Here is a 27,951-nt window from a genome sequence, read left to right on the forward strand (position 1 = left end):
CATGTAAATATGGTCATGTTAACCTACTAAATATGTGTGTTATCGGTCATTGGTAAAATATTTTTTATTGATTTGACACCATTTCTCTGAGAAACTTGATGGTCAACGTTAATAATATTTATAATTTTCTCATTATGTCACCGCAACTCCCGATGCCATCATGGACAATTTTTAGCTCATTTGTTATTATTGTTATGTATTGGGATACATGGCCCAGTGATAATTAAGATGTGATTAAACCCACATAAATGTGATTTGAAGGGAAGGGCACCTAGCAGCATAAAATAAGTCATCGATTAAAATATTAGATTTAATAATTTAAAATATATATTTAAAAAGTGTGCATATATGTCATCATTTCATTGGCTGAAATATTGACGTGATGCTCACAAAACACTTTCCCATGTCATGCCTCAATTGTTACATTAAAAAACACATTTTTCCTTCATAGGGCCACGTGTCATGATTGGAGACGTGGATCAAGAATGACTCATAAATAAAAGCCTATCATGAAAAATGAATCTTTACATATTTAAGGACAAAAAATCCAAAAGCAACCTGCGGCTGTACTGATGAGGAGAGAGAAACAAAATCAATAGCCCAGATTGCATGAAATCCAAACCTTAATATCTGATGATCCAAAAGGTCAATTTAGCTAAAATGTTGAATGCAGATTCTTCTTTCACCTTTATATCCATCCACGCCTCCTAATACATATAGAGAAAACTAAAATTAAAAATATATATTTGAACTTGCTTCCTATATTTGTAGGGTTAGTGAAAGAGAGTGAATTGGAGATATATCCAGATGCTCTTGGTATTTTTGGTGTTCTGAGCTGATTGAATAGAATCATTACAGAAGAAGAGGAGCCCACCTGCATCTCCAAATCATCATAATGTGCTACAACTTAAGGGACTAAGATTTGTCTCCTTCCCTTACACTATTTCATCCTTCATCACCACCCATCTAGCTTAGATATATCCTTTCTTCCATTAAATCACATCCAAAATATCATCCACTTCCTAAATCATTCCAGATCATATTTCTGCATTCTTCTACTATTCCTAAATATTTCCATATCATAGTTTCAAGAGTAAGGTTTTGAAAGCATGGAGTTTTAAATAAGAGTTGTGGATCGAAAACACCACTCAGCCTGTTGAGCATGTGACGACAAGCTTAGCGTGCTTGTCAATCTTTTTTTCTGATTCATGTCTTACCCTCTTCCCCAGATTATCATCATTGAAGATAACCTAGGTTTTACCATCCCACATGCCACCATCAACTCATCCGTTCTCTGGCTCATACCCCCCTCCATATATGTTGCTACTCATCAGTGCATATCTGTCGCTATTTATGTCATAATCAGCAATAGTATTTTTTTTCACCCGCTCTACCCCATTCACATCCACATCCATCAACTGCCACTCGGCATTACCAAAGCACCAACTGAGTTTTTTAAGTAGAATAAACCTTCAAATTAAAAAAAATGGCAATAATTCACAGAACTGAATCAGACCACTTCCTACAAAAATTATTCCAACTGACTAGGTAAAAAATGGGAATATCTACAGATAGATATAAACAGGAGCATGTACATAAGATTTACACACTTGCTGGACCTCTATTGCCTCACCAGAACGGGCACCACCTGCAACGTGTGAAGACGATGAGTCATGATATTACACTGCAGCATTGAGAGAGAAAGAGAGAGAGAGAGAGAGAGAGAGAGAGAGAGAGACAGTCCAGAAGATGAGAGCTTTGGAGCTTTAGGTCATAACAAGAGAGAGAGAGAGAGAAAGACAGTCCAGAAGATGAGAGCTTTGGAGCTTTAGGTCATAACAAGAGAGAGAGAGAGAGAAAGACAGTCCAGAAGATGAGAGCTTTGGAGCTTTAGGGCATAACAAGAGAGAGAGAGAGAGAGAGAAACTAAGGACCTTGGGAAACAAATGAAATAAGAGAGGCAGAGACAGTTCAAAGTCCAGAGGAAAAGAATTTAAAAGGCTAGGATATAGCAGTTAAGGCAGAGAGTATTGGAGAAGACAGTTTTGAGCTTGAAGATATATGAGAGAGAAATGAAACAAAAGAGAGTCCCAAGGAGCTTGATGATATATGGCATTAAAAGAGGCAGAAACGGATCAGAGAGTCAAGGGGAGGAGAGTTTTAGATATCAAGGGTAAACAGCTAAGCCAGAGACATTAACAGATGGAGATAGAGATAGAGAGGGATGATTCCCAAAAAATTGGTGACATACCAGAGAAATTAAGACGCAGAGACACATCAGAGTCCAGAGGAAAAGAGTTCAAGAGCCAAAGAGCATAGCACTTCAGAGAGAGACTCCAGAATAAGAATTTGGAGCTTAAGAGTATCATAGCTGATAGAGAGAGAGAGAGAGATGACAGAAAGAGAGCCCTAAAGATCTTGGTGAGATATGAGAGGCATTAAAGGAGGCAGAGAGGGACCTCAGAGTCGAGAGGAGATAGAATTCAAGGGTAAAGCAGCAAAGACACACAAAGAGAGAGAGAGAGAGAGCAAGAGTTTACCCAACATAATTCTGACAAAGGTTCTCATGAGAGGTGGCCTGGGAGATGAGCTTGCGGACTTGGACCTTGACGCTCAACCCATGATCGAGCTCGCCGCCATCCCCTGATATGACACTGCTGTGATCCACCATTTGCGCGACATGGCCAGTTGAACCCGACGAGAAGTCCTTCCCTGTAAGCTTGTTCCTCATACGCCCCATCACCGCCACTGCCCGTTCATTCAGCACCTCGTTCGCATCCCCCAGCTGGTTCACAGCCTTCAGAAAAAACAAAACAAAATAGTAACTTTACGGTACAGATAATAGTATTTAGTCATATATTTTCCTTAATTTAATTTTAAAAAAGAGTCCCAAGTTTCTGGAGGCCTCATCCCTTCAACCAAAGATTTTTTTTTCCAAAAGAAATTTGGAGAAGGAGAGTTTTTTTCCAGAGTTTGATGAGTTGTAGTTTTTGAAGTAAATGTCAAGAAAAGTCCAAGAAAAATGCACATTTGAGAATTTCAACGATGATATTTGTAGAAATTTTGGATAAAAGAATTCCAGGTAATAAGAGGCATGAAGAAAAGCACCTGGAGTAGCTCCCGTTCCCTGGCACCTCGGAGAGGATGGGCAAGATCTCGAGAGGCCGCAGCTTCATCGGATTCAACTGCTGTATGCATCGGAGCAGAATTCCCAAAATTAGAGGTTTGAGGAACCTCATTGAAGTTGAACAGCCGCCAATTGATGAGAGGATCGTGCACAAAGGCCTGAAAATAAAAAACAGTAATGATAGCTTTGAAAAGTAAAATTCAGTCAATGCCGTCTCAAGGTCAATCTGTCACCTCCATCATGGCCATAACGCTGTCTCTGTTTGTTCGAAGCACGTGCATCACGTTTTCACAGGTGGACCTAAAGTTTCCCTCAATCCCACTGACCTCCATAGCTTTAACCAGCATTCTTGTCAAACGGAAAGGGACCTGATGAAGAATGAATACGTTAACAGCTAAAAAATGATTGCCGATGCGTTAAAATTCAACTGCGGTACATACTTTCTCTGGAAACTTCTCCCGATTCATTGAGGCCTCGAAACAGTCCCCAAAATCAATGTGCAGGATTTTCCCACTGAAAGTAAATTAAAAAATGATATTTCTCACAGGCCGCACAAAAAAACCCTAAAAGAATATTATTTCCCAAAAGAGACGCACCTGTAACGATGGAGCATTAGATTGCTGGGGTGCCGGTCTCCCAATCCGAGAAGGTAACCAACCTGAAACAACAGGAAAGATGATCAAAGCAGAAAATCTTCAAGAGTGTTGCAAGATGCAGGCACCAACCATGCTCATCACAGCTAGACTTCTAGTATAGTTAGTTCGCCGATCGAGCCAAACTTCTGATGTTCTACTTTTCAGCCAGAGAACCTTAAAAAAAAGTAATGATCAGTTTTCCGAATGAACAGCTACCACAGCATGAACATGTAAAGTTACCCTAGATAAATCGTTCCCTTCTGTACTCTGAAGTGCGTGCTCAAATGCTTCAACTTTGGCTATTAAGGGCAAGCGATCGTAATCAGGCGCAAAAGCTTGCATGATTCTCAGTTCTTGATTCACAAAAATCTAGAAAAGTAAGTAAAACAGAATGTTTAAAAGCTGAAAAACTTCGCACAAGTTTTTGGGGGCTGAGAAAATGAAGTAAACCTTCCTTGTCTCTCGGTATTCCCTGATCAGATGGTGAAGAGTATCGCAATTTGGGACCCAACCGATTAAACCACTGTTTGGTGATAATGGAATCACCGCATAACGCTGTATAGATAGATCTTTCTCCGCTGTTTTTCTTGAGTTCTCGAGCAGAGTATTCACCAAACCGAAGAGCTGAGGAGAAAATTTTACAGGTCAAACCGTTGAATGAATATTGAGTAGGCTGTCTTCTTTTAGAGAAGTGGAATCAACCTGCATGACGCGTTCATCTTGCCTCAAGTCTTCGTGACCCTTGAGTAAGAAAGCATATTCTTCCCCGTCACTTCCATGTATTGTCAATTTCCGAGGTCGCTGCTTTGATGTGATGACAACAAGTTGCGGAGCGAATGAAGCGATTGTGACCAAAGGCCCATCTGAAAAAAAAAAGGAATAAGAACACGGTCTCATATCTCAAAAAGAAGAATAAGTATTACTGCCTGTGACCTGCGCGATAAGTTCCAGGAACAGCAAGCTCCAAATTTTGACAGTTAAGCAACTTCAAAGAGACAGACTGTAAAAAGAAATGAGATCAGCAGAAGACAAGGGGTCAAATGACATAATAAACTCAAATACCACATTATCTTACCTCCAGATCAAGGGTAGTGAGACTTGGCAACTGTTTATCAATGCGTTTGAAAACATGGTAATACAGATCCCAAGCCTGATCACATAATTCATGGTAGTCAGTATAGAAAACACTATTTAAACCCCCGAAATTTGAAGACATCATTTTAAGGATGCAATGTCACATGACATGCAGACATACTTGGGTGAGCTCGGCATCTTTTCCAGTGCTCTTATACTTCAAACAACACTCGTGGGCTTCTTGCAACTCACGACCATAAGCCTGACGTAAATAATAAATTTAGCAAACGAAATCTACAAATATAAATGAGTTATGGTATCATTCACTGCATGATATGGAAATAACATCATTGATTGCGTTATCGACTTAATTCACAAAATAAAACCTCAAGACAAAGCCTCAACGTTCCAAAAGAAAAGAGGAAAATGTTTAATTCTGATGTCGTTCCATCTGCCATGCTAAACTTCATTGTTTAATTAACTTATTTGATCCACAAGCAAAAATAATTCAACTCCGAAAAAAGAACAAAAAAAACCCATTAGCATTTAAGAGAAAATAAAGGCTACCTGAATAAATGCCGTCTCCATTGATGTTTCAACTCCACCTTCAAGCATGGCGTGCAATGGCTCCAGCACACCAAGCATCCCCTCAATATTACGTTCACCAAAGTATAAACGACTGGCTTCATCGAGGCCCTCATGCCACATCTCATGCCACAGTATAGCAACCCTAATCAGTTCTTCGGACACAAGCTGCGCCTGGAGGAATGATAGGGTGTTAACACGTGTCCAAAAATCCAAGCAAAATACATCCATCATCATCAACCATCACCTGGTCAACAAGTACGCCGCTGTGCTCGCGAACCTTATAAACAACCTCTTGAGCTGCAGCTCGGCGCAATGTGCTTATGGACTTGCATGCAACCAGGAGAGGGTACATCAGAGCCTGAAAAGAAGACAAATAGTAGATGCAATAAAGCAACAATCGAAAAAGAAAAGTCATATTGGTCTGATTTGATACAACGTACAAACCTGTGGGTGCTTCTTTCCAATGCGAATGAGTAATGACTGTATCAATTCCCTCACTGCTTTGGTGTTCGAATGAATTCTTGCAATTATCTGGGGTAGGACAACAAGCCAGGTGTCGATATTGACATGGGAAAACCCTTTCTGCAGAGCCACTTGAACCTCAGCTGTTGCCCCATAATTGAACCATAGCGTCAGAAGGCGAAGAATATCCTGAACAAATAATTAAAAAACTCGTCAAATAACAAACAGAGAGATCGTAATCCAAAATAATTCATAATCCACATAACTCTACAACGACTTCAGATCAAAGACAAGAAGATTTAACGCCTTTGTTCATAATTTTGTCGAGTCCTAAAAATAATAGCACACCAAGGGCCAAAACCCTTAATGAGTGAATGAACGACGTCAAAATCCACAAATAAACCAGAGAGGATGTAACTTAGACATACCCTGTTATAAAAAAGATTCAATAATGGTATTCTTGCATAATTAGTTCATCCATTTCCATAGGAAATCTTGGCCACACCTTGTCGCAATCAATAGTCATTCTACTACCGGAAGGAAAGTAAATCCATCCCAACAGACGAGTGGACATGCAGGAAAGTGAACCCACGTGAACAGTCTAAAGCCATTGATATAACCTCATTGATGATACTAATTTTCAGCATTTGTTGGCGTGAATGTCAGGGAACCTCATTGATGTTGATGATGACGATGACATTGACAAGGTTGCCCTTGACAAGGTTGCCATTGACAGTTGACAATGACCATGATGGGTATGACAAACGGTTGAAAAATATTTGGATAAAAAAAGCAACCTCATCAACATAGACAAGGTTAACTGACATTCACGTCAACAAAAACTGAACCTTAGCATCATCGACTTAGTTGATGATGACAATGGTATTGACAGAAACTATGGGCCATTGTTGGCGGTGATTGCATTTATATGTTGCTGGTAAACCCATGACCAAAGTCAGCATCTACGCCAAATGTCATCATCATCAGGACGTGCTGAACCCTAGATATAATATTATGGAGACTGAAGTAACGCTTAAATCATGATATAGGAACAAGTTTGAGGGAGCTCCTTACTTGAAGTGAGTCATCGACGCCTTTGGAAGTAGCAGCACAGGCAATAGAATAAAAGTACCCAGACACAGCAGCAACCACATATTGCCCAGCAATGGCATTACACCTGGACGCGAATTGAGACATCGCTGCTGCGGTGTTAAATAATGCCCAGGTATGCCAAGCTTTCCCCCATTCCGGAGCACACTGAGTGGCACTTTTCAGTGATCTAAGAATTTCTAGACCACAAAAAAAAATAAAACGGTCTCAGATGGATGGCGTATAAATAACTTTACGTATAAATTTCTATATTACCTTCAATAGAGACATCATCCAACCCTGGATAAAGTGTCCATTGCCAGGTTCCAAGTTTTAAATAAACTCGAGCAAGAAGAGGGGCGTCAACACCCGAACTACTCAAGTCAGATTGATGCCCAGTGAAAGAATCATCCGAAGTGGCAAGTTGTGCAGATAAATCCTGAATAAACACATTTTATGAAATTTTCAGCAGAAAAAAATGCTAATCTAAACAATCCATGACAATTCCACCTGTAATCTGCAAAAGGCTTCCTTTCGCTTGAAATCATCGCCAAGGGACCACTGATACTTAAGGTAGGCGAGGAGAACTTGGGGAGATCCACGGCATAATGAAGTTTCAGGGCACGTTTCAGGATCATACTGCAAAAGAGAAACAAAAGAAATCTGTAAATAAGAACAGTAACGTCTTGAGATTGAGTTATACTAGCACAAGCCAACACTGACCTGTAGCAACTTCACCAAGGTGGATCTTGCCTGATTGATACGTCCACTTTTTCGACAGAGAGAAGCAAATTTAAGCCATGTTTCTGTGTCCTCCGAGGGTGGAAGTACTAGAGTTCTCACTCCAAGAAGAGCTTGCCAGACCTAAACAAATTTAATGGAAAGGTTGACCCAAAAATAAAAGGAATAGCTAAAAAGGCTAATTTTTCAAAAATGTCTCCCTTGAGAAGATAAGGATCAAAAGACATAAAAAGCAAATGCCAACAGCTACCTCGACATTTCTCTTAGTCCCTCTAATCCTCTCCGTCCACATATTTCGGATTAGTTTTCTCCGGTCATCAGCAACGGGATTTCCAACGGGAAGCGTGCAATAATCAATCACCTGAAACATTAAATAGGGAATAGATTGGCGCCATTTTATTTGCAGGAATGATTTTTATGGAGAAAAGTGAATAAAGATCGACTTCCTCAGATTCAATGGACGCTTACCTCCTCCAACTCTGAGAGCTGTTGAATACGGACCATGTTGCTGTAAGCACGCTCATAGCTTTCAAGTACCTAAACGAAAGATAAGCTTTCAACATAAAATAAGATTTGACCTGACGATACAAACCGAGCATTAAACATTATAACTAGGCGAATATGCATCAAAGGCTAACAGAATGTGATTCAGCCAAGTTACATCTTAGTCCAAACATTAATAACGTCCCAACAAGGTAGATGTCAAGAAGAAAAAATGACAGAAAAAATATTTTGAATCCCAATGTATATATATGCCTCACACGAAAACAGAACTGCATAATATTTCTAATGAAGGGAGATGCAGGTTAAGGCGAATGAATTGAGATAACTTAAAAATAAAGAAATTGTTGCAACTACCGCAAGTAACAATTCTAAAAAAGAAAGTAAATCGTCCCATTAAAGACAACGACAAACCAGTGCAGCGAGTTCCGTTGCTAGACACTTTCTTGCTCGTTCTACAAATACACGCGCCTCCTCATACTGTACAGTGATAAAAAATCACATAACTCAAGTTCCTAAAAGATTTTAAAAATAAAAACAACAGAGATAAATAAGCACCTTGCCACGGCGGACTAACAAAACGGCTCTGAAGAAGGATCCATTACTACTTCCATCACCACCACCCGAGGCATTACTCAGAATTCGAGGTTTATTTTCATCACCGTCATCCAGCCTAGAAACGTATTCTGCCATCTGATCCCATTCTCCCATATTCCATGCAGCATTTGCAGCCTAAGTGATAAAATAAAACAAAACGATGAAAAATTTTTGCAGTACAAGAACAACAGACACTGTTGATAAAGAGACCATGGGCGCCATTTCCAGTCGAGCTGAGGGTTCTGCAGGAGTCCAATATTGTTTGCATAAGTTGTTCAATTCTTCCCAGCGAGCCAAGGCAGCTAGGCAGCGCATGCGTCCTATGAAAAATAAGGTATTAGGGAAACATGACATCATAGCATAACGTGCATTGACTTTGAACTCAGTGGCTTAATCCTTGATCAGACAAATTTCAAGAGCTGATGTCTCAAGACAACAGCCAATTTATGTTACCATTGATTTGTAGTAGTTGGTTAATTTTAGACACTTATCATCCTATTTATTCCCCAATGATGAACGAAGGAGATAGAAGCCATAGAAGTCAAACAAACCATTAAAGTAGATCTCGCGATAAGCTTTTTGTGAGATTCACAACCAGGAAAGTTCCATCTCGTAGTTTCTTCCCAAAAAATAAAAAAAAGCTCGATCTTATTATTCACCGAAAGTGCACTAACCTAAAGTAGCTTCCAAAATGACATGAGAATTGGCAGACTGAGTGGCTTTCAGCGTATATGCTTTAAGGGCATCATCCCAGCGCTGCAGCTTTTCATACCTAAGAATTAAACAAATTCAAAGTGATGGATGTTAAATTTTACTGATAATCATGCATGACGTAATTTCAGAATTTATTTTTTACCACAAATGCCCTTAGATAAAATAGACATCAGCGATGTGTTATATTAAACGTTGAATATTCATAAATATTATTCACACGAGAGCACCAGGACTACAGTAAACGGTTGTCATACGCACCATGACTCCTTCAGCTGAACATCTAAATGTTCCTGGGAGTAAGCCAGAATACCAACGGCGGCCTACGATAAAACAGGAATAATGAATTTAATTTTTTTTTGAAAAGTGGGAATAATGAATTTAATGAAAAATAATTTTTAAGGAAGTTGATTAAATAACGTACCTCGTGCTGTTGTAATTGATTATTAATGTGAATGAGAGCCTCAACAGCAGCAACGGGATTTCCCTCCATTTTCTTTGAGCAAGCACCTTCAAATTCCATTTCTTTATAATGGAGCGCCTTTGCAAATGCCCGGCACTAAAGAGTAAAGTAATACGCACCATCAACGCTGCTCTATGGAGACAAAATTGAATGCACAGAAAAAAAAATATTAGCTTAAAACATAACTAATAACCTTCTCTGCAAGGGCGCCAAGAAGGCGTATGTCTATTGGAAGGGGCTTCTCGTAGTGCTCCATAAACTCTGCCTGCGGGTGCCAAAAAATACAAGAAAACAAATTTTCAAACCATGATCTATTCTTTTATAGAACTGGAGAATTAAAAGATCTTACGAGGTTCAACAGTGTAGCGAGGATTTCAGGGGTAATATTAGCAGATGAGAATGCCTGCTCTAGATTCCGCACCAACTGTTGTTGTGATGCTTCATTCAGCTCCATCCAACAACTAACGAAGCCTGCTGCAAATAATTGTCGCCCAACAAAAGGCTAAAGAAACTGTGTCAGAAGCTTTCAAGCACACATCAAGACATAAATCAGATAAAGATCAGTACCTGTAACTGGGCAAGCCTGGCACACGTGCGTAATGCTGGAGAAGGGGATTCTTTAAGGAGCTCAATACTAAAGTGTCTCATCCATTCTGCCCAATCTTCTTTTGTACTACGCTGGGAAGCTTCTCCCGCAGCTCTGAGCCGGTTATCATCGACCTTCAAAAGGAAAAGAGATCAAATATGACACAAGAAGCATAGAATCCATTATATAAACTTATTAAAGTCGCCCAATATCAGGTCGACAATTTGATTATGATGCAACAAAAAATGATGAAAAAGCTAAGAAAGAAAGAAGTTCATGCATCTCAAGGAAGTTACTTGATGGCTTTTCAACTTTCCATGCATTTCAGTTCCTTCACCATAAGGATCAAACTCTATATCATTGACGGGGTTGCTGATGACCTCAGGAGGCATATGCCTTGTGAATTTTTGCACAGGCATATTCTCCAAAATAGGTGAATCACGTCTTCTCATTCGGTCTTCAATCGCATCAAAGTCATTCTGCCAGGAAAGCGAAGGATGAGACAATGACACATTAAAAACTATAAACAGAGAGTATGGCAAAGAGATGACACCCGTAAATGGTGTTTTGCAACTAGTTTCCGGATTGATGGTATAAATATCATGAATTCCTCCCGAAGAGCATGGGCCATAACACAAAGAGCATCTGCAGCATCCTTTCGTAGTTCGTCATTATCCCTAAGGCAAACAAAAGAAAATTAGGGACTTTTCTCATTGATGCTGATTGTGAATATACACATGAAATCAAATTTAGAGGATAAAACATCAAAATGATGTAAGCACTTGGTAAACACTTTGTTGACATTATTGTCTCCTTTCCTTTTTCTTTTCTTCTTTCTATTATTAGCTCCTTTCTATTATTAGCCCATTAAGGGCCATTTCTATTATTAGCCCATTAGGGCTCCCTATAAAACCCCTTGTAATCTCTTTGTTTGTGTATCAAGAATTGTTCTTTCTTCTTGTCTTCATGGTATCAGAGCCCTAACCCTAACCCTAATCCGGGTTCCTGGGCTCGACCGTAGCTCCGATCTCTGGCGTTTCTACATTCGCCACGATCTTGAGCTCCTTCTCCTTCCGGTTGGCTACCTGCTCCTGGCGGCGCAGCTTCTTTCCGGCCACATTTCCGGCTTCCCGCACCGCGCTCCCTCCTCGGCTGTGCTTCTCTCTCGGCAGCGTACGCTTCCCTCTCGACCGCGCGCTCTCCTCTCGGTCGCGGCCGCGCTCCCTCCACGACTCTTCAGCCGCGCACGCAGCCAATAGCCGCGGGCGTACCTGCAGCCGTGTGCTCCTCGTGTGACACTTCATTCTGTGATCAAGATGACGGAGCCTGTATCGGTTTCCGGTGTGACGCCAGCATTGACGCCAGCATCGACGCCACCCAGTGTGGGTCAAACGTCAAATGCTTCGGAGGCACCTCTTGAGTCGGGGAATTGGTCGGCTTCACCTGGACCGTTTTCTCTGCCTCGGATGCCTCCAGATGGGATGTTCACCGGCTTTAACCTTCTTCAGTGGCAGCAATATGTCCAGATTACTCTCAAGGGACGACTGATGCGTCATTTACTTGAAGAAGGGCCTTCCAAGACAGACTCCAAGTACTATGACTGGCTAGACGTTGAAGGGGTGGTCCATCGATGGCTTTTGGATAGTATTTCACCGAGTATCAAGGGTGAATTTCTGTCTCTTGAGTCTGCCCGGGCCGTGTGGGAAGCGGCCCTTGACAGCCACTCCAAGAAAAATAATATTGCCACACTGTATGAGCTAGTGCATCGGGCCGCCAATCTGCTTCAAGGAGACAGGACGATCATGGAGTACAGCACAGAACTCATTTCTCTGTGGAATGAGATTGATCACTACATGCCTCCGGACCCTCACTCGATGGATCGCAAGTACACTCTTCAACTTCGGGTTTTTCAGTTCCTTATAGGACTTAACCAGGAATATGAAGCGGTACAGGCTCAGCTTATACACCGGGAGAAAGAGCTTTCCTTCAAGGATGCGCTTCGCAGCGCGAGAATTGAAGAATCTCGCTTTCAGCAGTCCCAGACCCCGGCTTCTGCACTTATGGCACATTCGTCTTCCTCCACGCGCTCCTCGGTGACGACCACATCGACTGGAGCAGGAGCTTCGTCTCGTGGTCCATCTACTCGGACTGAGGAATCCTCCAAAGGTGATCCTTCCCTTTTCTGCAATTACTGCAAAAAGCGGGGTCACTCCAAGGAGACGTGCTTTAAGCTTCAACGGAAGCGAACACAACAGAGCAATCTCGCTACGGTTGCACCTTCTGTCAACCAAGTATCGATGCCTGGTCAAGTGCCTCTGTCCTATGGTCTTCTTCCAAGTGGAGCGTCTTCGGCGAGTGCTTCTCTTCCCGGCTTTACACCTGAAGAAGTGGAACGTCTTCGGCGATTGCTTGACCCTCCAGTCGTGGGCTCGTGCTCTCTAGCTAACGCGGGTATGTCCACCATTCCTTCTCCTCCTCCTTCACCATCTCCGTCGTCATCATCATCCACTTGGCTTCTTGACTCTGGTGCCACTGCCCACATGACACCCAATCCTAGAGCTTTTGTGACCTATGAACCCGTTTCCGGCTCCTCCAAAGTTAAAACAGCTTCCGGTGATCTTCTCACTGTGGCTGGGATTGGTCGTGTGTCTCTCTCCTTCGATGAACCTCACTAAAGTCCTTCATGTTCCACGGCTTGCTCATCATCTTCTTTCTTTATCCCGCCTTGTTCGTGATCTGAACCAAGATCTTACATTCACTCCTAATACCTGTTTTTATCGTGATAAGGTGTCGGGGAGGACGATTTCCATTGCTGAGGAGCATGAGGGTCTCTATCTTGTTCGATCTCCCTTGTCTCCCCTCGCTGTTGCTGCCGCTGCAGTTCCCCTTCGGCGTCTCATGAGCGTTTGTGGCTTCTCCATCGACGCCTCGGCCATCCATCCTTTGCTACTCTTTATCGTTTATTTCCAAAACTTTTCCAAGGCCACTCTGTGGACCGCTTTGTTTGTGATGCTTGTCGTGCTAAACATCATCGTACTACGTATCCTATTTCTTCTTCCCATCTGACGACTCCTTTTGCTCTCGTTCACACCGACGTGTGGGGACCCTCCCCTGTTCATAGCACGTCCGGTGCTCGGTGGTTATGTATATTCATTGATGACGCTACTCGTTTCACGTGGGCCTATCTCTTGAAAAATAAATCAGAGATCTCCCTTGTTATTCCTCAGTTCTACTCTCTCATTCAAACTCAATTCTGCACTTCTATTCGTCGCTTCCGCTCCGACAATGCCCGAGACTATGTCAATTCCACGTTAAGTACTTTCTTCCAAGAAAAAGGCATCATCCATGAAACCACATGTCCTTACACCCCCCAGCAAAATGGAGTTGCAGAACGAAACTTCGTCACATTTTTGAAATGGCTTGGAGCCTCTTATTTCACATGCATGTGCCAAAGTATTTTTGGGCTGAAGCTGTCCTAACTGCCATTCATCTTCTCAACCGTCTTCCGTCTCGCGTACTTAACTACTCTACTCCCATTGATTGTCTCCAGCATTCCTTCCCCAACATTTCTCTCCGAACCAATCTTACCCTCGTGTCTTTGGGTGCGTTTGCTTTGCTCCTAACCACCATCTTGGTCGTGACAAGCTTGATCCTCGGCCATCCAATGTGTCTTAAATCGGCTATGCTTCTACTCAAAAGGGTCATCGATGTTAACATCCACCCTCTCGTCGATTTATTGTCACCAAGGATGCTACCTTTGACGAATTCACTCCGTATTACCCCTCTTCTTCTCCACCTTCTCCTTCTTTACCACCTCAATCAGATCCCCTTGAATTTCTTATTCTTCCTAACTCATCTCCCTCGTCACCTGTCCCAAGTCCTTCCTTGCCTGTTCCTGTCGAAGAGCCTCCATCTGATATTCCCATGAACACCTTGTCCTCTGATCCTCTGCCTGCACCAATCCCAAATCCACCTGTCCTTACTAAAGATCCATCCTCTGCTTCATCGAACCCTCCTGCAGAGTCCCCATCGGATCCCTCTATCCCACTATGTTGTGCCCCTTTACCTATACGCCGTTGCCCGCCAGAAAAACGCTATGGTATCACTCTTGCTCGTCGCAAGCCTCGTGTTCCTCCTACCCCTGAAGTTCCCTCATCCTCCTCATCCACTCCTCTTGAAAATCCTTCATTAGCACTTGTGTCTTGCCCTCATCCTTCTCCATTGTATCCATTAGCCGCATCCATCTCATCTCATCGTCTTTCCCCATCCTACCACGCTCTTCTCACCTCCCTTGACACTATCTCCCTTCCAAAGACGGTGGACGTAGCCCTCTCTCTTCCTCATTGGCGTCGGGCAATGGAGGAGGAGCTACAAGCACTTGCCCTAAATGACACATGGGATCTGGTTCCACTACCGCCGGGCAAGCACTTGGTTGGCAGTCGTTGGGTTTATGCTGTAAAGCACAATTCCGACGGCTCTATTGAAAGGCACAAGGCACGTGTTGTGGCGCAAGGGTTCACCCAACAGTATGGCATTGATTATCAGGAAACGTTTGCCCCTGTGGCCAAGATGAACACTGTCCGGATTCTCTTGGCTCTTGCCGCCGATCGGGGCTGGATATTGCAGCAATATGATGTCAAGAATGCTTTTCTTCATGGTGATTTGACTGAGGAGATCTATATGGCCTTACCTCCTGGATATGCCTCCTTAGTGCCGTCTACTCCGAGTTCAGTTGTTTGTCGCCTGAAGAAAGCGCTGTACGGTTTGAAGTAATCTCCTCGTGCTTGGTTTGGCCGTTTCACCATGGCCATGAAGAGCCAGGGATAACGTCAGTGTAATGGAGATCACACGCTTTTCTACCGTCATTCCACGTCCGGGGGAGTGGCTATTCTTCTCGTGTACGTGGATGACATTATCATCACGGGTGATGATACAGAGTCCATTACTCAGCTGGCTATGTATCTGTCGTCGGACTTTGCCATACGTCATCTTGGCCCATAACGATATTTTCTTGGTATTGAGGTGGCTTATTCTTCGAGTGGGATTTTCATCTGTCAGCGGAAATATACAGTGGATCTTCTTTGCGAGCTGGGAAAGGAAGACTCCAAGCCTATTTCGACACCGATTGATGTGAGTCATCGACTTGGTGCGGATGAGAATGAAGATCCGGCTGAGCCCGGACAATATCGAAGACTTGTGGGCAAACTGCTCTATCTCACCCACACCCGTCCCGACATTGCATATACAGTGGGTGTTCTAAGTCAGTTTATGCAGAACCCTCGAATGAGTCATCTTCATGCTGCCCATCGCCTCCTCCGTTTCTTGAAGGGCACCATTGGCGTAGATTAATGTTTAAATCGTCACAGTGGTCTGCGTCTAGAAGTCTACACTGATGCCGATTATGCAGGATCTGTGGTTGATCGTCGGTCGACCTCTGGGTACTGCACCTTCTTGGGAGGCAATCTTATTACTTGGAGGTAAGAAACAGAAAGTGGTCTCTCGATCAAGTGCTGAAGCGGAGTTCCGTGCCCTTGCGCATGGTCTTTGTGAAGCACTTTGGATTACCCAACTGCTTCGTGAACTAAGGTGTCCGGTTTCTTCCCCTGTTCAGCTGTTCTGTGACAACAAATCGGCTATCAGCATTGCTCATGATCCCGTCCAGCATGATCGTACAAAACACATTGAGATCGATCGACATTTCATTAAAGAGAAGCTTGAGTCGGGAAATTTCTGCACGCCATATGTTCCGTCAGCTGAACAGCTTGCAGACATCTTCACCAAAGGGCTTCATGCCACTCGGTTTGAGGAGCTCTGTTCCAAGCTGGGTGTGGAAAACATCCACGCTCCAGCTTGAGGGGGAGTGTTGACATTATTGTCTCCTTTCCTTTTTCTTTTCTTCTTTCTATTATTAGCTCCTTTCTATTATTAGCCCATTAAGGGCCCTTTCTATTATTAGCCCATTAGGGCTCCCTATAAAACCCCTTGTAATCTCTTTGTTTGTGTATCAAGAATTGTTCTTTCTTCTTGTCTTCACACTTGTCAGACACACTTTTCCCCATCAACCACTATAACTGGAGAATCAACTTCTCAACTCAAACTCCATTTCCAGACGGAATTATTTTGCAAATGAACCAACATAGCTGGCAAAACTGGAGATAAAATTTATAATCACAAGAACTTCAAGGACAAATCACAGAGTAAATGAGAAAACTTGATCATAAAATGGACGTGATATATGACAAATGTAAGAAAGATTGTAAATTTGACTAATGCTACAGATCAGCAGTTTTCCTCAATAACAGAAACGAATTCAGAATATCTCACTTATTTACCCCTCTCCTTTTTCCACTCAGTGAAATTCAGAAAATTATTAGAATTGATATTTAATTTTAAGATGATTTAGAGCTCTCTTTCTACCTTAACGTCTCACACGTTCACTCAAAACTTCTATAAAAAAAAACCGGTACAATAGTTACAGCTCATACTAATGTACGATAGAACCACAGGAACTTGAGACCCCTTGGTGGATTAATTGATGCACAAAATATATGGTCGGCTACTTGGTGCTAGTTCCCCTTTGGGTTTTTTACCAAAAAAGGTAATGACACAGCCAGAAGCATGAAAGACCAATAAATGTCCAATGAAAGAAATGACTGCTACCAACCCGTCCAGCAGGAGCTTCGCATGGTGAACGATAGATGAGACATGACCAGTAACCTGTTAAACTCAAAAAGAGATAATCTTTCAATTTGAGTAACCAAGAGTGAGTCATTTCAAAGAACACAGATCACAGATACGAACCTGAACGTATGGTACTAATTTCGTCAAAGTATGAATTGCACAACGCCTGATATCTACAGGTACATCAGCCTTAAATAAACGAATGAGTGCGGGAAGAAGTAAATGCATGCTTTCGTCCAGGGTCCCTGCAGTTTTTGGAAAAAGCATCATCGTAAAAAGTTCTCAAATATTAACACCCAGGATCCAGATATTTCACAATGTTATTAGTTAAATGAGATGCCAGACCTCCAAACACCTCAAGCGTATGTAGAATATCTGGAACATGGGAAAAATCATTGCATCTATCTGCGTCACTCAATACTTGAATACAGCATCGGAGACTTTCAGATAAATAAGTCCTGAATTCATCATTTAAAGCAACACAGAGTTGCTCTAAAAGGTGCAAAATCTGCAAAAAAATGACGTATTAATCTATGGCAAAAGACCTGTCATTAGTGATTCAAAGCATGAAAATGACAAAAAAGCAAAAAATACAAGTATGCTTGTTCCGATTTATAAAAAAAACAGATTAAGCAGATTCATTGATAAATGAACCCAGGTAGGAAAGTACATAACTTTTAAGGGATCTGTTCTCTAGGTTCCTAAAACAGTATCGTACACTCAAGAAAGAAAACCCACATTGGATACAATGCAAATAAATCAAACGGCAACAGAAATAAGTACTGGGGAAGTAGAGCAGACCATGAACGACATTTTTCTTTTATCAGCTTAATTTCACAACAACGAAAAATAGATCAAAAGACAGGATCATCAATAAGTTCTCTGAGTGCCTTCTCTGAGTGCCTTCAGTCACGTTAAAATACTGTCTGAATTTGTATGAAAGAGAACCATTACAGACATGCGACTAGATAATCAGTATAGATCAGAATGTATCAAGATGGATGGGGGTCAGCGTCAGCCGCCAGAAATGTAAATTTTAATGATGCTTGAACTGCAGGAGAAATATCTTCAAGAAAGGGCTCACTTGGCCCCCACAGAAGGCTTATTGCAAATAAGCCAGAAATTATTGCTTTCAGATTTAGTCCACAAAAGGTTCAAGATTCACAAAAATGATAAGGACATTGAGGCGTGGACAACTAAAAAACCACTGAACTCAAACTATTAGATTGTATGTACAAGAAAATTCTCTAGTAATAGTATGTCACTCCAGTTTGGAAAAAAATGTTGATATAATGCAACTAAAAGATTCAAAAACTATTATAAAAAATATGACAAAGACGACACTGTGATTGGAAAAAATTTAGATGTGTCAGAAATCAAAAAATATCTTATTAAATAAGCGAACATGCACCATCATAAGGCAGTACTTACGGGAGCGCCTTGTACAGGACGATTACCAAGCGGCAAGCAGAAGGCAGCGGGCCAAAGCTCAAAGACAAGAATGAACAACGCTGGCAAATATTTGCGAATATGCTGCAAACAACGCAATGTTTAATCAGTAAGCACTTTAGGCAGGTGATGGATCAAGTTGCAACAACAGATCTCTGTACCCACATGAATCATTGGATTATTTTTCAACAATTGAATGACATGTTTTCTGATTTTAAGGATTAATATCGCGGTAAAATTAATTTACCTGGCGCACAATAGATACGAGAGTTCCAAGTTTCCAAATTATAAATTCCTTCAATCCATCATCACATGTGCGGATTGCATGCATAAGATCCGGTAAAACCTGAGAGAAATAGTAATTATATTATTTTTCCTTCAGAAAAAAAGAGTAATTATAGCATGCCAAAAGCTACAAAAGAAAAAAAAATCAGACGCATCAGCCTCTATCAAAAGTAAAAACATAATCAGCGCTGAAACCAGACAAGGAATGCAAAGGCTATACTTAAAAAATTAAAGATGAGAAATGTGATATCACTTTGTTTTTTGAAGAAGAAGAAGAAATGTGATATCACTTAGATTCATTGTCTAGAGTGAAAAAGGTTTGCATTTTAAAGGATGACAACGTGACAGAAAACATTAACTCTACTGCTGGTTAAATAAAACTTAAGATGTCTGACGAATCTCCAACAGAGAATCAGAGAAATATTTCTGATCCCTTAACCGCCTTTATCAAGGCTCCCAGTCACTCTTGGAGAATACTAAATTTATAGCCCTAGCACAATAAAAATACATAAGGTAATGTATAGAATTATTAAATGGTATCTGTCCACCAGTCGGCCAGCTGACAAAAAGTCAGGAAGCTCACGAATCAGATGCCATGCACAGAAAAAAAGAAATACTGGTGGAGTATCAATATGAAAACACAACTCCTTAAAAAAGTCATCTGGATCAAAAAAATCCAGCAAAAAAAACTCTTAATCTATAAGGAAACATATTCTTCCCCAGAATGTTATATACTCTAAAGTAAAACCAACATGGAGCCAAATACCACTTATAAATGTACACTTTATCTCTCAATCTTGAGAGAGTGCGTAATTCCTACGGATATCCTAGCCCGTCATACATGATTTAGGAGCCTTGATTGTTAACATGAGAAGGGGTTAATGAATAACTCGAACGATCTTCAGCTTAAGTTCATCCCAAGTTCAGAGATATTGAACCTCAAGACATCCACCTGCCTGATTGCAAAATATGTACCAGAATAGAAACAAGGCGATAAAGCCTATCACAAGAGAAAGATGATAAACAAGAGACAGAAAGTAGAAAATAAAGACAAAGATAGAAAAAATACCTACCTTGGGCAAGTAGGGAACACACCCAAGGCCCATTGACTGCACAGACAAAGACAGTCAATCAGAATGTCAGAAGCGTTGGTTTTTCTTAACTCCCAAGTTTTTTAAGACGTTCACCTTGAATATGAACATCAAAGATCCAACAACTTTCTGATGATAACTAGACAAGGATGGATCCCGGAGAATATGCATCAATGAACTGATTGCAACCTGATACAGATACAAAGATAAGTGCATCGTCATAGGGAGTGTCCAATCTAAATCTAATCGGACATAGGTATATCCAAGTAAAACGTTACCGTAGAGTAATAGTCCTCTGATGTCGAAAAGGATGGCAGTAAATCAGTAGGAAGCTCATCCAGAGATTGAATGTGCTGACCAGGGTCACTCACAACACGAGTTACTTCTCCATGAGATCCAGGCAAATTCTGCTGATTACGTTTATGAACATGGGGATCTAACGCTCCCATTATTCCCAGAACCTAGAAAAGAGAAAATCGATTTCATACGGAAGACACAGAGAGGAAATGCGATTAAATTATTTCTTGGAAACAAAAAATAATCTACCTTGAGTACTTCTCTGCGAGTGGACCATGCCAACTCACCGTTCAGCAGTTTTAATAGTAGACCAAGCAACTGGGGGAACTCGTTGTATGGCGCAATTACGTAACTGGAAAAATAAAAACCTTTCAGACGAAGCATTTATTATGTGTTTTGTCATGCTAGTTCAATGACCAAGATATGGAAGTCGGAACCCAAACAGAACTTTAATGTACTAATTTACGCAAATGTGAGGAAAAAGTACAATTAAAGTATGGGAAAAATAGTTCTTATGTCATTTGGTAGGTTTGAAAGTTTATCCTTGAGTAATGAGTCACGTGTTTAATTTTTAGTGAAAATGACGGTCTGAATGGCCCCCCAATCTTGGAAACGAGTAATACGCATCAACACTTCGTATAATGAAGGGAAAAAAATCTTGAACGACTATTTCTGAACGTGATACTGATGAGTTGAAGTAGTCACCATAAAATGAAGCATATAACTGAGAAAAGCTACAACTTCGGGACCAAAATCCGAATTGAGAAAGAAAATAAAAATAGTAGAGACTGCAACTCCAGAGATAATTCTAATCTTTCAATGAGACGAAAGAAAAGACATAAGGGCAAGCTGTATTTTTACCCTGTGCTCTGGACTACTTCGCCAAGAGTAGCTACAGCCACTTCCCGCTTGATGACTGACGCTCCATCCATAAGGGCATCAACAATCAGTGGCATTAGCTCGCCAAGATAAGGTCGCATTTTAAAACCCCCCTGAGAGCTCAATAATCGATCAGTCAAAGAAGGAATTACTTCAACGGCATTGTGATAGCACATTCTATGTTCGTTCCTTCATTCATACCAGCGAGTAGAAAAAAGGAAATGATAATTGGGGAAAATTTTGAGAATTTCACTCCCACGAACATGAAAGGGGCAGATGGCTTACCACTTTTGCAAGGTCGCCAACCGTAGCCAGCACCCCAGTCACAACACCATTATGAGCACTGACGCCAGTTCCCTCACAAAGTTTTGCAACCAGGACCTAAAGAAAAAGTCCCCAAAATACCTAATGAAATATTCACCACCAAAACCGGCACGGCCATAAATTAATGGATGGTTCAGAAGGCTAAAGAACACTGTTAACTTCAAGAGATTATGGGGAAAGGATTATTCAGTAATTGTGTATGGTCGAATGTTTCCTAAGAGTAGGGGACACGAGAGTATAGATAAGTAGGGAGTCACCTCTGATGACAGTATCACCCGCTACATTCTATTTCTACGCAACAATATTCTTTATCTTCAGTCTCAGTAGTAATATAAGGATACTAGAAAACGGACCTTGTGAATTGGTGCAATGTAGGGAAGAATCAGCCGTTCGCAATTGCGAATCAGACAGCCCAGTAGTTTTGCGCTTTCCTCTCTGCATTTATTGTCCGCACTGCTCACAAAATAAATGATGGTTCAGTACCATTTGCTCCACTGGTTTTCTCAAAAATAAGGAAAATAAAATGATTCCATATTTATTTATTGTTGGCAACGAGCACACAACATCAATTGACGCTTACAAACCTGCAGTTTTTAAGCTAGACTGAAGTCTATTGTAGAGAAATTTACAAAAAATAACTGGGAAACCAAATGCTGGTTTAAGGAAAGGACTAGCGGACATTTCCCACTGGTTACCAGTGCAACAGAAGCAAAGGAAAAGGAAGCCAACAGGGAATAAGCACAAGAAATTAATGGCACAATTCCACCTTACCTTTGTTTGAGGTAAGTCAAAAGCTGAATGAGATGCCGACGAAGTGCTGGAAGAACATGGGCAGGGTTCTTTTCAGATAATCGCCCGGCAATCACAATGGCAAGCTCACAAACTGTAAAATCCTGACAATATTACCAAATGTAGTTCGTCGTATGAGCTATTTTCACAAAAGATCATAATATAAACAAAAATTGGAAGTCCCAAATCAGACAAATGTAACATAAATGCACAAGCAGACGCTTGTCTAGCACCAATGTAACATACCTCATCGTTTAAAGCAACGAAGATAGCACTAAGACTGTCAGCCTGAGCGAGATACTCATCAAAACCATTGTTTTTATCGATAGACTGAAACACCGATTGCCTAACAATAACGTCAGAATCCACAACAGCTGCGATAAGAAGTTTCTCTACAATCTGCAGAAAACGGAGTTTAGTTAGGAAACACAGAAAGAAACAAAGCTTAAAAATGCTGTCCTCTATCAAAAGGTAAAGCAGAAAATAAATAAAATGCCGAAGAAATGAATGTGATGGAAACATTCGAGTCAAATGAATAGTACACGACACGGGAAAAGATTAAGCGACAGTTCAGACCTCCTCAGTGGTAAGGCGACGACGTCTTCCACCATTATTTCGGGTTGACCTATTTGAAGTAAACTGAGAGGAAGCAACAGCGGTAAATGAATTGGCAATTAGTTTGCAGCAGCAAAGAGCAGCATCTTTCCGTGTTGCTCCATCTTCATCCTCTAGATAACCAACGACTGATTCTTTGGCAAATTCAAGAAGCTCATGGCCCTGCACATAGCTCCAAATAAATCAAAATCATAGGCATTCAATTGCCAATCAGAATGATCTACCCATTTGCAACAGTTGATTCAACAGCTTTATAAAGGATGAACCTTGAAATCAAAATGAGCCAATGTTCTCAAAGCAAGTTGAGTAAGAGATGGGCTTCCAATATCTGTCATTTGCTGGGCACTGTTAACGATGCTAGCCCGACTGGTTCCCACTCCTGGAGACCCCCTCGCCAGAGGATAAGGGACTCTTGAGAGTGCCAAAGAAATACAGTCCAATAATCGATCTTGCACTGTTGGCAGGAGTGACGGAATACTGGAAAAAGACATAATATTAATCATAAATTTTTCAGGAAAAAAATATTTCATCCAAGGATAATAAATACCTGATAGTGATCTGTTCTAGAGCTTCAACAAGTGTAGGAGAAAGACCAGACGAAAACATGGCATCCAACAAACCACGGACATGAGGTTCCATGGCAGACTTCATGGCATTTGCAAAGCTCCCCACACAAGCTAGGGCTTCTTGGGAAGGTTTACCACGCCGTGGAGCAATCTGAGGTGGTAAGGAAATTTACAAGGGCAATAAAATTATCGCACAACAAACATTAGATGAATTTCCTTTTTTTTTTTAAAAGTACCACTAGACGAATTTCAAAAGTGGTAAAGCTAAAAAAAACCATATTAACAATTAAAGCATTATTTGACGTTTACAGGAAAATTGTAACAGCACAAGACTACAAAGAACAGATCAAGAACAACCGAAGTGATAAACATTTGAAAATATGACATAGTACTTACGGCCTCACGCAGGTGCAAAGTAATTGAAGGTAAATATTGAACCAGTTCTCCGTCCAAAGCCCCAGCCATTTCTCCAAGAGCTATGAACCCACTGGCACGTTCAGCGGGGTTGCGCAGCACTGCCAAAATGTGATCCATACAGATCTGAAATCATAAATGCTTCTGATCAAAATTTTGCAAATATTTTTATGTTGAGTAGCAAACAAGTCCTGGAATTTTGAAATTTTGCAAAGATTGCATCACTGCGGCACCTTCAGATAGTTGGTGACAAAACGATCCCGTAAGAAATGTGCGATACGCGGGAGCAACGATGTGATGCTCAGGCGAACAAGTGGGTCCCGATGATCCATGTATCTCAAAAAGATATCAGCCACTTCTCTGTACCTTGACATCATAAACTCCCCAGTGTTCCTGAAAACAGAGGCGTTATCGATAATATCATAAATTTAAATAAACAAACAAACAAGAAAACATGAAAAAAATTACCTTAAGAGCTCTCCAAGAGAAAGCAAAGAACCGTGTATACTAGGAACTGACGCATTTTTTCCCAGCCCTTCTTGTGTAGCCTCAAACATCACGTAATACCTATTCAGTATAAATATAAATATTCTCAAGTAAATTATTCTTCCAAAAAGAGGAAATAAATCGTCCAGAAAGTTTGTAAATGAAAATTCATACATATTTTTGGAAATGAAAGCAATATAATGATACATCTAAAATAATAACAACTCACAGTAGCAAGAACAAAACAAGTAAAACATACTGGCGACAAAAGTCAACATAAATAATGGCTGATGATGGTGCAATCATTCAAAAGATATTCTAAGTAAGTAATGAATAGTCAACAAGTTGTTGTCAAACATCATTTTAATTAAAAGATTTTTTCAGGCACAGAAAGAACATAGGTTTCTGCCAAAAATTGATCCAAAAAATTAGTTTTAGACAGCCAATTGGCGCAGAAAATGAAGCATTAGGATTATTCATCCACAGTCCATTCATATCCCAACTAATAGAAATTCCTCAGTCGGATATGTCTTGATAGGCAATATACTTGTGAAGACAATACCAGAACACTTGTTTCATTCTCCATCGAAAACAAAAGCCAAAAACCAACATAAAATCCTACAGTGCAGACGAGATGCAGTGTAACCCGTTACATAAAATGACGTGTTACTCTCATGGAACTGGCGTACCATTGCACTCGCCATCTTGTCTCACGTGTCTCTATAACACGAAGACAGGCTCGCAAAGCCTCAACCGCTCGTTCCCGTACAAACAACTTTGGATCTCTCAAAGCAACCCAAATGGCATGGACAAATTCAGGTACATGTACATTGAAAACCGTTGATGCATTTTCTGCCATTTCCTGCAAGAAGAATAATAAATGGGTAATGTCAAGATGGATAAAATTATGATGTAGATCAAGCATGAAATTGAATGTGGCAAAGGAAAAAAATTAAAATGAGTTTTAACCCGAAACAGAGTGAGAACGCGTCAAAATAACAGGACTAAATAACTTTACAGAATCTAAAAAAGACAGTGCAATGAACTGCAGGAAAAATTCGAATATTTTCGAAATAAATCCCATAAATTACTTTCAAAATAAGGCAAGCAGCAAATCGACGATGCTCTATCCTGTCCCCGTGCAGCCATCCCAGAGCAGTTTTCACCTGATTACAAACAATTTAAGTACTGAAAGAAGATTGAATTAAAAAATTATTATAAAAATAGAATCCATCCCAAGCAAGCAGGCAAACCTGACGTTCCACCTCATCCGCTGTTGTTGTACCCCCAGCGCGGGCTAAATGGCCCAGAACTTTACTCGCAAGAACTAGAACTTCATGATCACGTTTTGCCTCAAATATGTTTCGCAAGAAACTCGAAAATATAGAGACCTTTGAGGCACCCTCCTCTAGACTGGCATCAATCAACTCATCTATTGCCTTCAGCGCTGCCAAATTGTCGGCAACAGAATTACTCTCCAGAAGTATGGGGATTCGATCATATATTTGATCCATGTAGAGAAACAGCGCGCCAGTCTACTTTCTTGACCTGAATCACAAAATACAAAGAAAAAGACTGAGGTTCACTATTACAGATAAACGTATAAGATATCTATGTGTTTGCTTAACAGAATTTAATGAGAAAAATCCAACATCTGACGTTGAAAGAAACTAATTCGCCACTGAAGCACTCATGTCTCAATACTTGATGTGAAAAAAATGAGATCAAAAATAAGAAACTTGAAATAGATAAAGTTATCAAAATATGTTAAATACAAATCTCACAGCCAATTTTGTACAGCAACAACATGTTCAATCCCTTAGAGTCTACATGCCCCTGGAAACTGTTATGATCCCCATGGAGATCTAACAAAAATCAAGAAAAAGATGAGTAAGATAGGAGGAAGGAAGAGAAAAGAAGAAGAAGAGAAGCTAGAATGACCTAGGCCTCAAGAACTTACAAATCAGGAGTTCCTGTCCTCATGACAGCCCTATACAGCTACTTATGCCAAGAAACCACAAAGTGATTATTCATCAAAAGTTGTTTCCAACAACTTTACAGGGGTTATTTATAACCTTAATATTTTCAAGAAATCAGTACTTTTCTCACCTAAGGCTCAGTTGTTGACTGAGCCTTGTTAACAGAGACTCACTATTTCTCCACATTTTGATAAGTCGGTATCTCCACATTTTGACAAGGAAAGAGACTGTATCGTTTGAACGAAGTCCGACAAACCAAATGTCATAAAGGATATGGGAGACGATATTACAAGTCGATGACCATCAGAAACCATCATCCTAAATCTCGATGTATATGCCCCCAGTAGGACTCAATACTCAATAAACGCTCATAAAGAAGTTCAAGGTTAGCTTCAGCAAATAACAAATGATGCCAAAACACTGTTTATCATTCTGGGAGTTTAAAATATGACAAAAGAGTCAAAGAAGGAGAGCTCAAAAGTCTCTAAGAAACATAAGGCTTCGAAACTTGGCATTAACTCATTTTATTTCCACATTTAAGAAATCTATCTTCTGGATGAACGTCCCATTCTATTCGCACATTTTTAATTCCCATCTCCAGGCTTTCCTAGTCATTTATACGCGTCAAAGCTTCAATGGCAAAGCAACATGCACGAATGAATCAAAAGAAAATATATTTTTTTTAAATCATAAACTTCCAGTTTCAACCCAATAGTTTTTTTACTGAGTGCTCGAGAAGTGAAGGGTTTTCAGAACAACTATTTAAATTTTCATACGGATACTGTCACACTGCCATACTAACGAAAACAATTCAAAGATTCTGTCTTGCCGGTTTAGAGTGCATGTTCATGAAAAATATATATACTCGACGCCTTCAGGGAGTGCATAGCCGAGGGAGATATACTTTTTAAGAAAACAACAAGGAATAGTATCAAAAGCATTTCACACCGGAATAAAAAATGGAGAGAAACCATATGATATCAAACTAAGATCGAGACGGAGTTAGCCACATACCCTTTACTCGAAGAACTGCACAAGGGCATGACCGCCTAAGTGACATAAATCGCCCCGAGTCAAAAACTCAGCGCCCAACCGACGAGGACAAGCATCCGGAGCGAGAATTAACAATAAAACACCGCACAAGAAACCCCACATCGGCGAAGATCACATCATCAGCCCGCAGGAATCTGCGTAATGGATGAGGCATTCAAAGAAACAGCATCAGATTGAGGGGCCAACGCCAATGAACTAGAGAACAGAGAAAGTTCACGAGGTCAAACCTCTTGATTATGATTTCAATCGCGCAGAAACCGGAGAAAGTTAAAAAAAAACGAGGCAAAACAAGCGTCGGCGAATGCGCGAAAAAGGTGGCCGTGCAGCGAAGAGACTACTTGAACAGATACGATTTTGGCAAGCAGATCGGCGATCAGATGCGACGTTCTTCACGATTTAACCTCCGTTTTCGACTCCCGCGACGATCTGTTCGAAGAATGTTCTTACTGCCAGCTGCTGTGGTTGATTG

The 27,951-nt window shown here is 40.9% G+C and overlaps 1 protein-coding gene across 1 annotated transcript; it reads right to left on the minus strand.

Annotated features, from left to right (window-relative positions):
* Positions 1-1,477: 1,477 nt before the first annotated feature.
* TOR (target of rapamycin) lies at positions 1,478-27,950 on the minus strand. Its single transcript, XM_078578720.1, has 58 exons — positions 27,710-27,950; positions 27,444-27,616; positions 25,704-25,998; positions 25,542-25,616; positions 25,140-25,312; positions 24,433-24,531; positions 24,198-24,357; positions 23,947-24,090; positions 23,532-23,701; positions 23,251-23,461; positions 22,946-23,146; positions 22,616-22,768; positions 22,352-22,473; positions 21,934-22,033; positions 21,542-21,637; positions 21,239-21,369; positions 20,627-20,729; positions 20,359-20,541; positions 20,177-20,269; positions 20,063-20,098; positions 18,952-19,050; positions 18,687-18,788; positions 17,601-17,763; positions 17,376-17,500; positions 17,239-17,291; positions 11,128-11,251; positions 10,871-11,053; positions 10,556-10,708; positions 10,338-10,490; positions 10,182-10,253; positions 9,950-10,084; positions 9,787-9,848; positions 9,489-9,586; positions 9,025-9,134; positions 8,776-8,949; positions 8,632-8,697; positions 8,185-8,253; positions 7,967-8,077; positions 7,699-7,839; positions 7,486-7,614; positions 7,252-7,414; positions 6,961-7,175; positions 5,869-6,075; positions 5,669-5,782; positions 5,404-5,595; positions 5,018-5,098; positions 4,838-4,912; positions 4,696-4,762; positions 4,465-4,625; positions 4,213-4,386; positions 4,003-4,131; positions 3,853-3,936; positions 3,724-3,785; positions 3,568-3,640; positions 3,361-3,495; positions 3,109-3,285; positions 2,541-2,797; positions 1,478-1,648 (listed from the first exon to the last, which is right to left on the minus strand). The coding sequence occupies exons 3-58, from the start codon at positions 25,962-25,964 to the stop codon at positions 1,630-1,632; spliced, it is 7,218 nt and encodes a 2,405-aa protein (XP_078434846.1). The 5' UTR covers positions 25,965-25,998; positions 27,444-27,616; positions 27,710-27,950; the 3' UTR covers positions 1,478-1,629.
* Between the last annotated feature and the right edge of the window lies 1 nt (position 27,951).

Source organism: Wolffia australiana, chromosome 7 (genome assembly GCF_029677425.1).
Source record: "Wolffia australiana isolate 7733 chromosome 7, ASM2967742v1".
In the NCBI taxonomy this organism is placed as follows: Eukaryota; Viridiplantae; Streptophyta; class Magnoliopsida; order Alismatales; family Araceae; genus Wolffia; species Wolffia australiana.

Excerpts from the sequence above, each read along its gene's own strand:
- TOR (XM_078578720.1), bottom strand. The coding sequence starts at position 25,964 with ATGGATCAAATATATGATCGAATCCCCATACTTCTGGAGAGTAATTCT. Across the intron at positions 7,840-7,966 it reads GGACTAAGAGAAATGTCGAG|GTCTGGCAAGCTCTTCTTGG; the intron begins GTAGCTGTTGGC and ends AAATTTGTTTAG. Across the intron at positions 3,641-3,723 it reads CTAATGCTCCATCGTTACAG|TGGGAAAATCCTGCACATTG; the intron begins GTGCGTCTCTTT and ends ATTTACTTTCAG.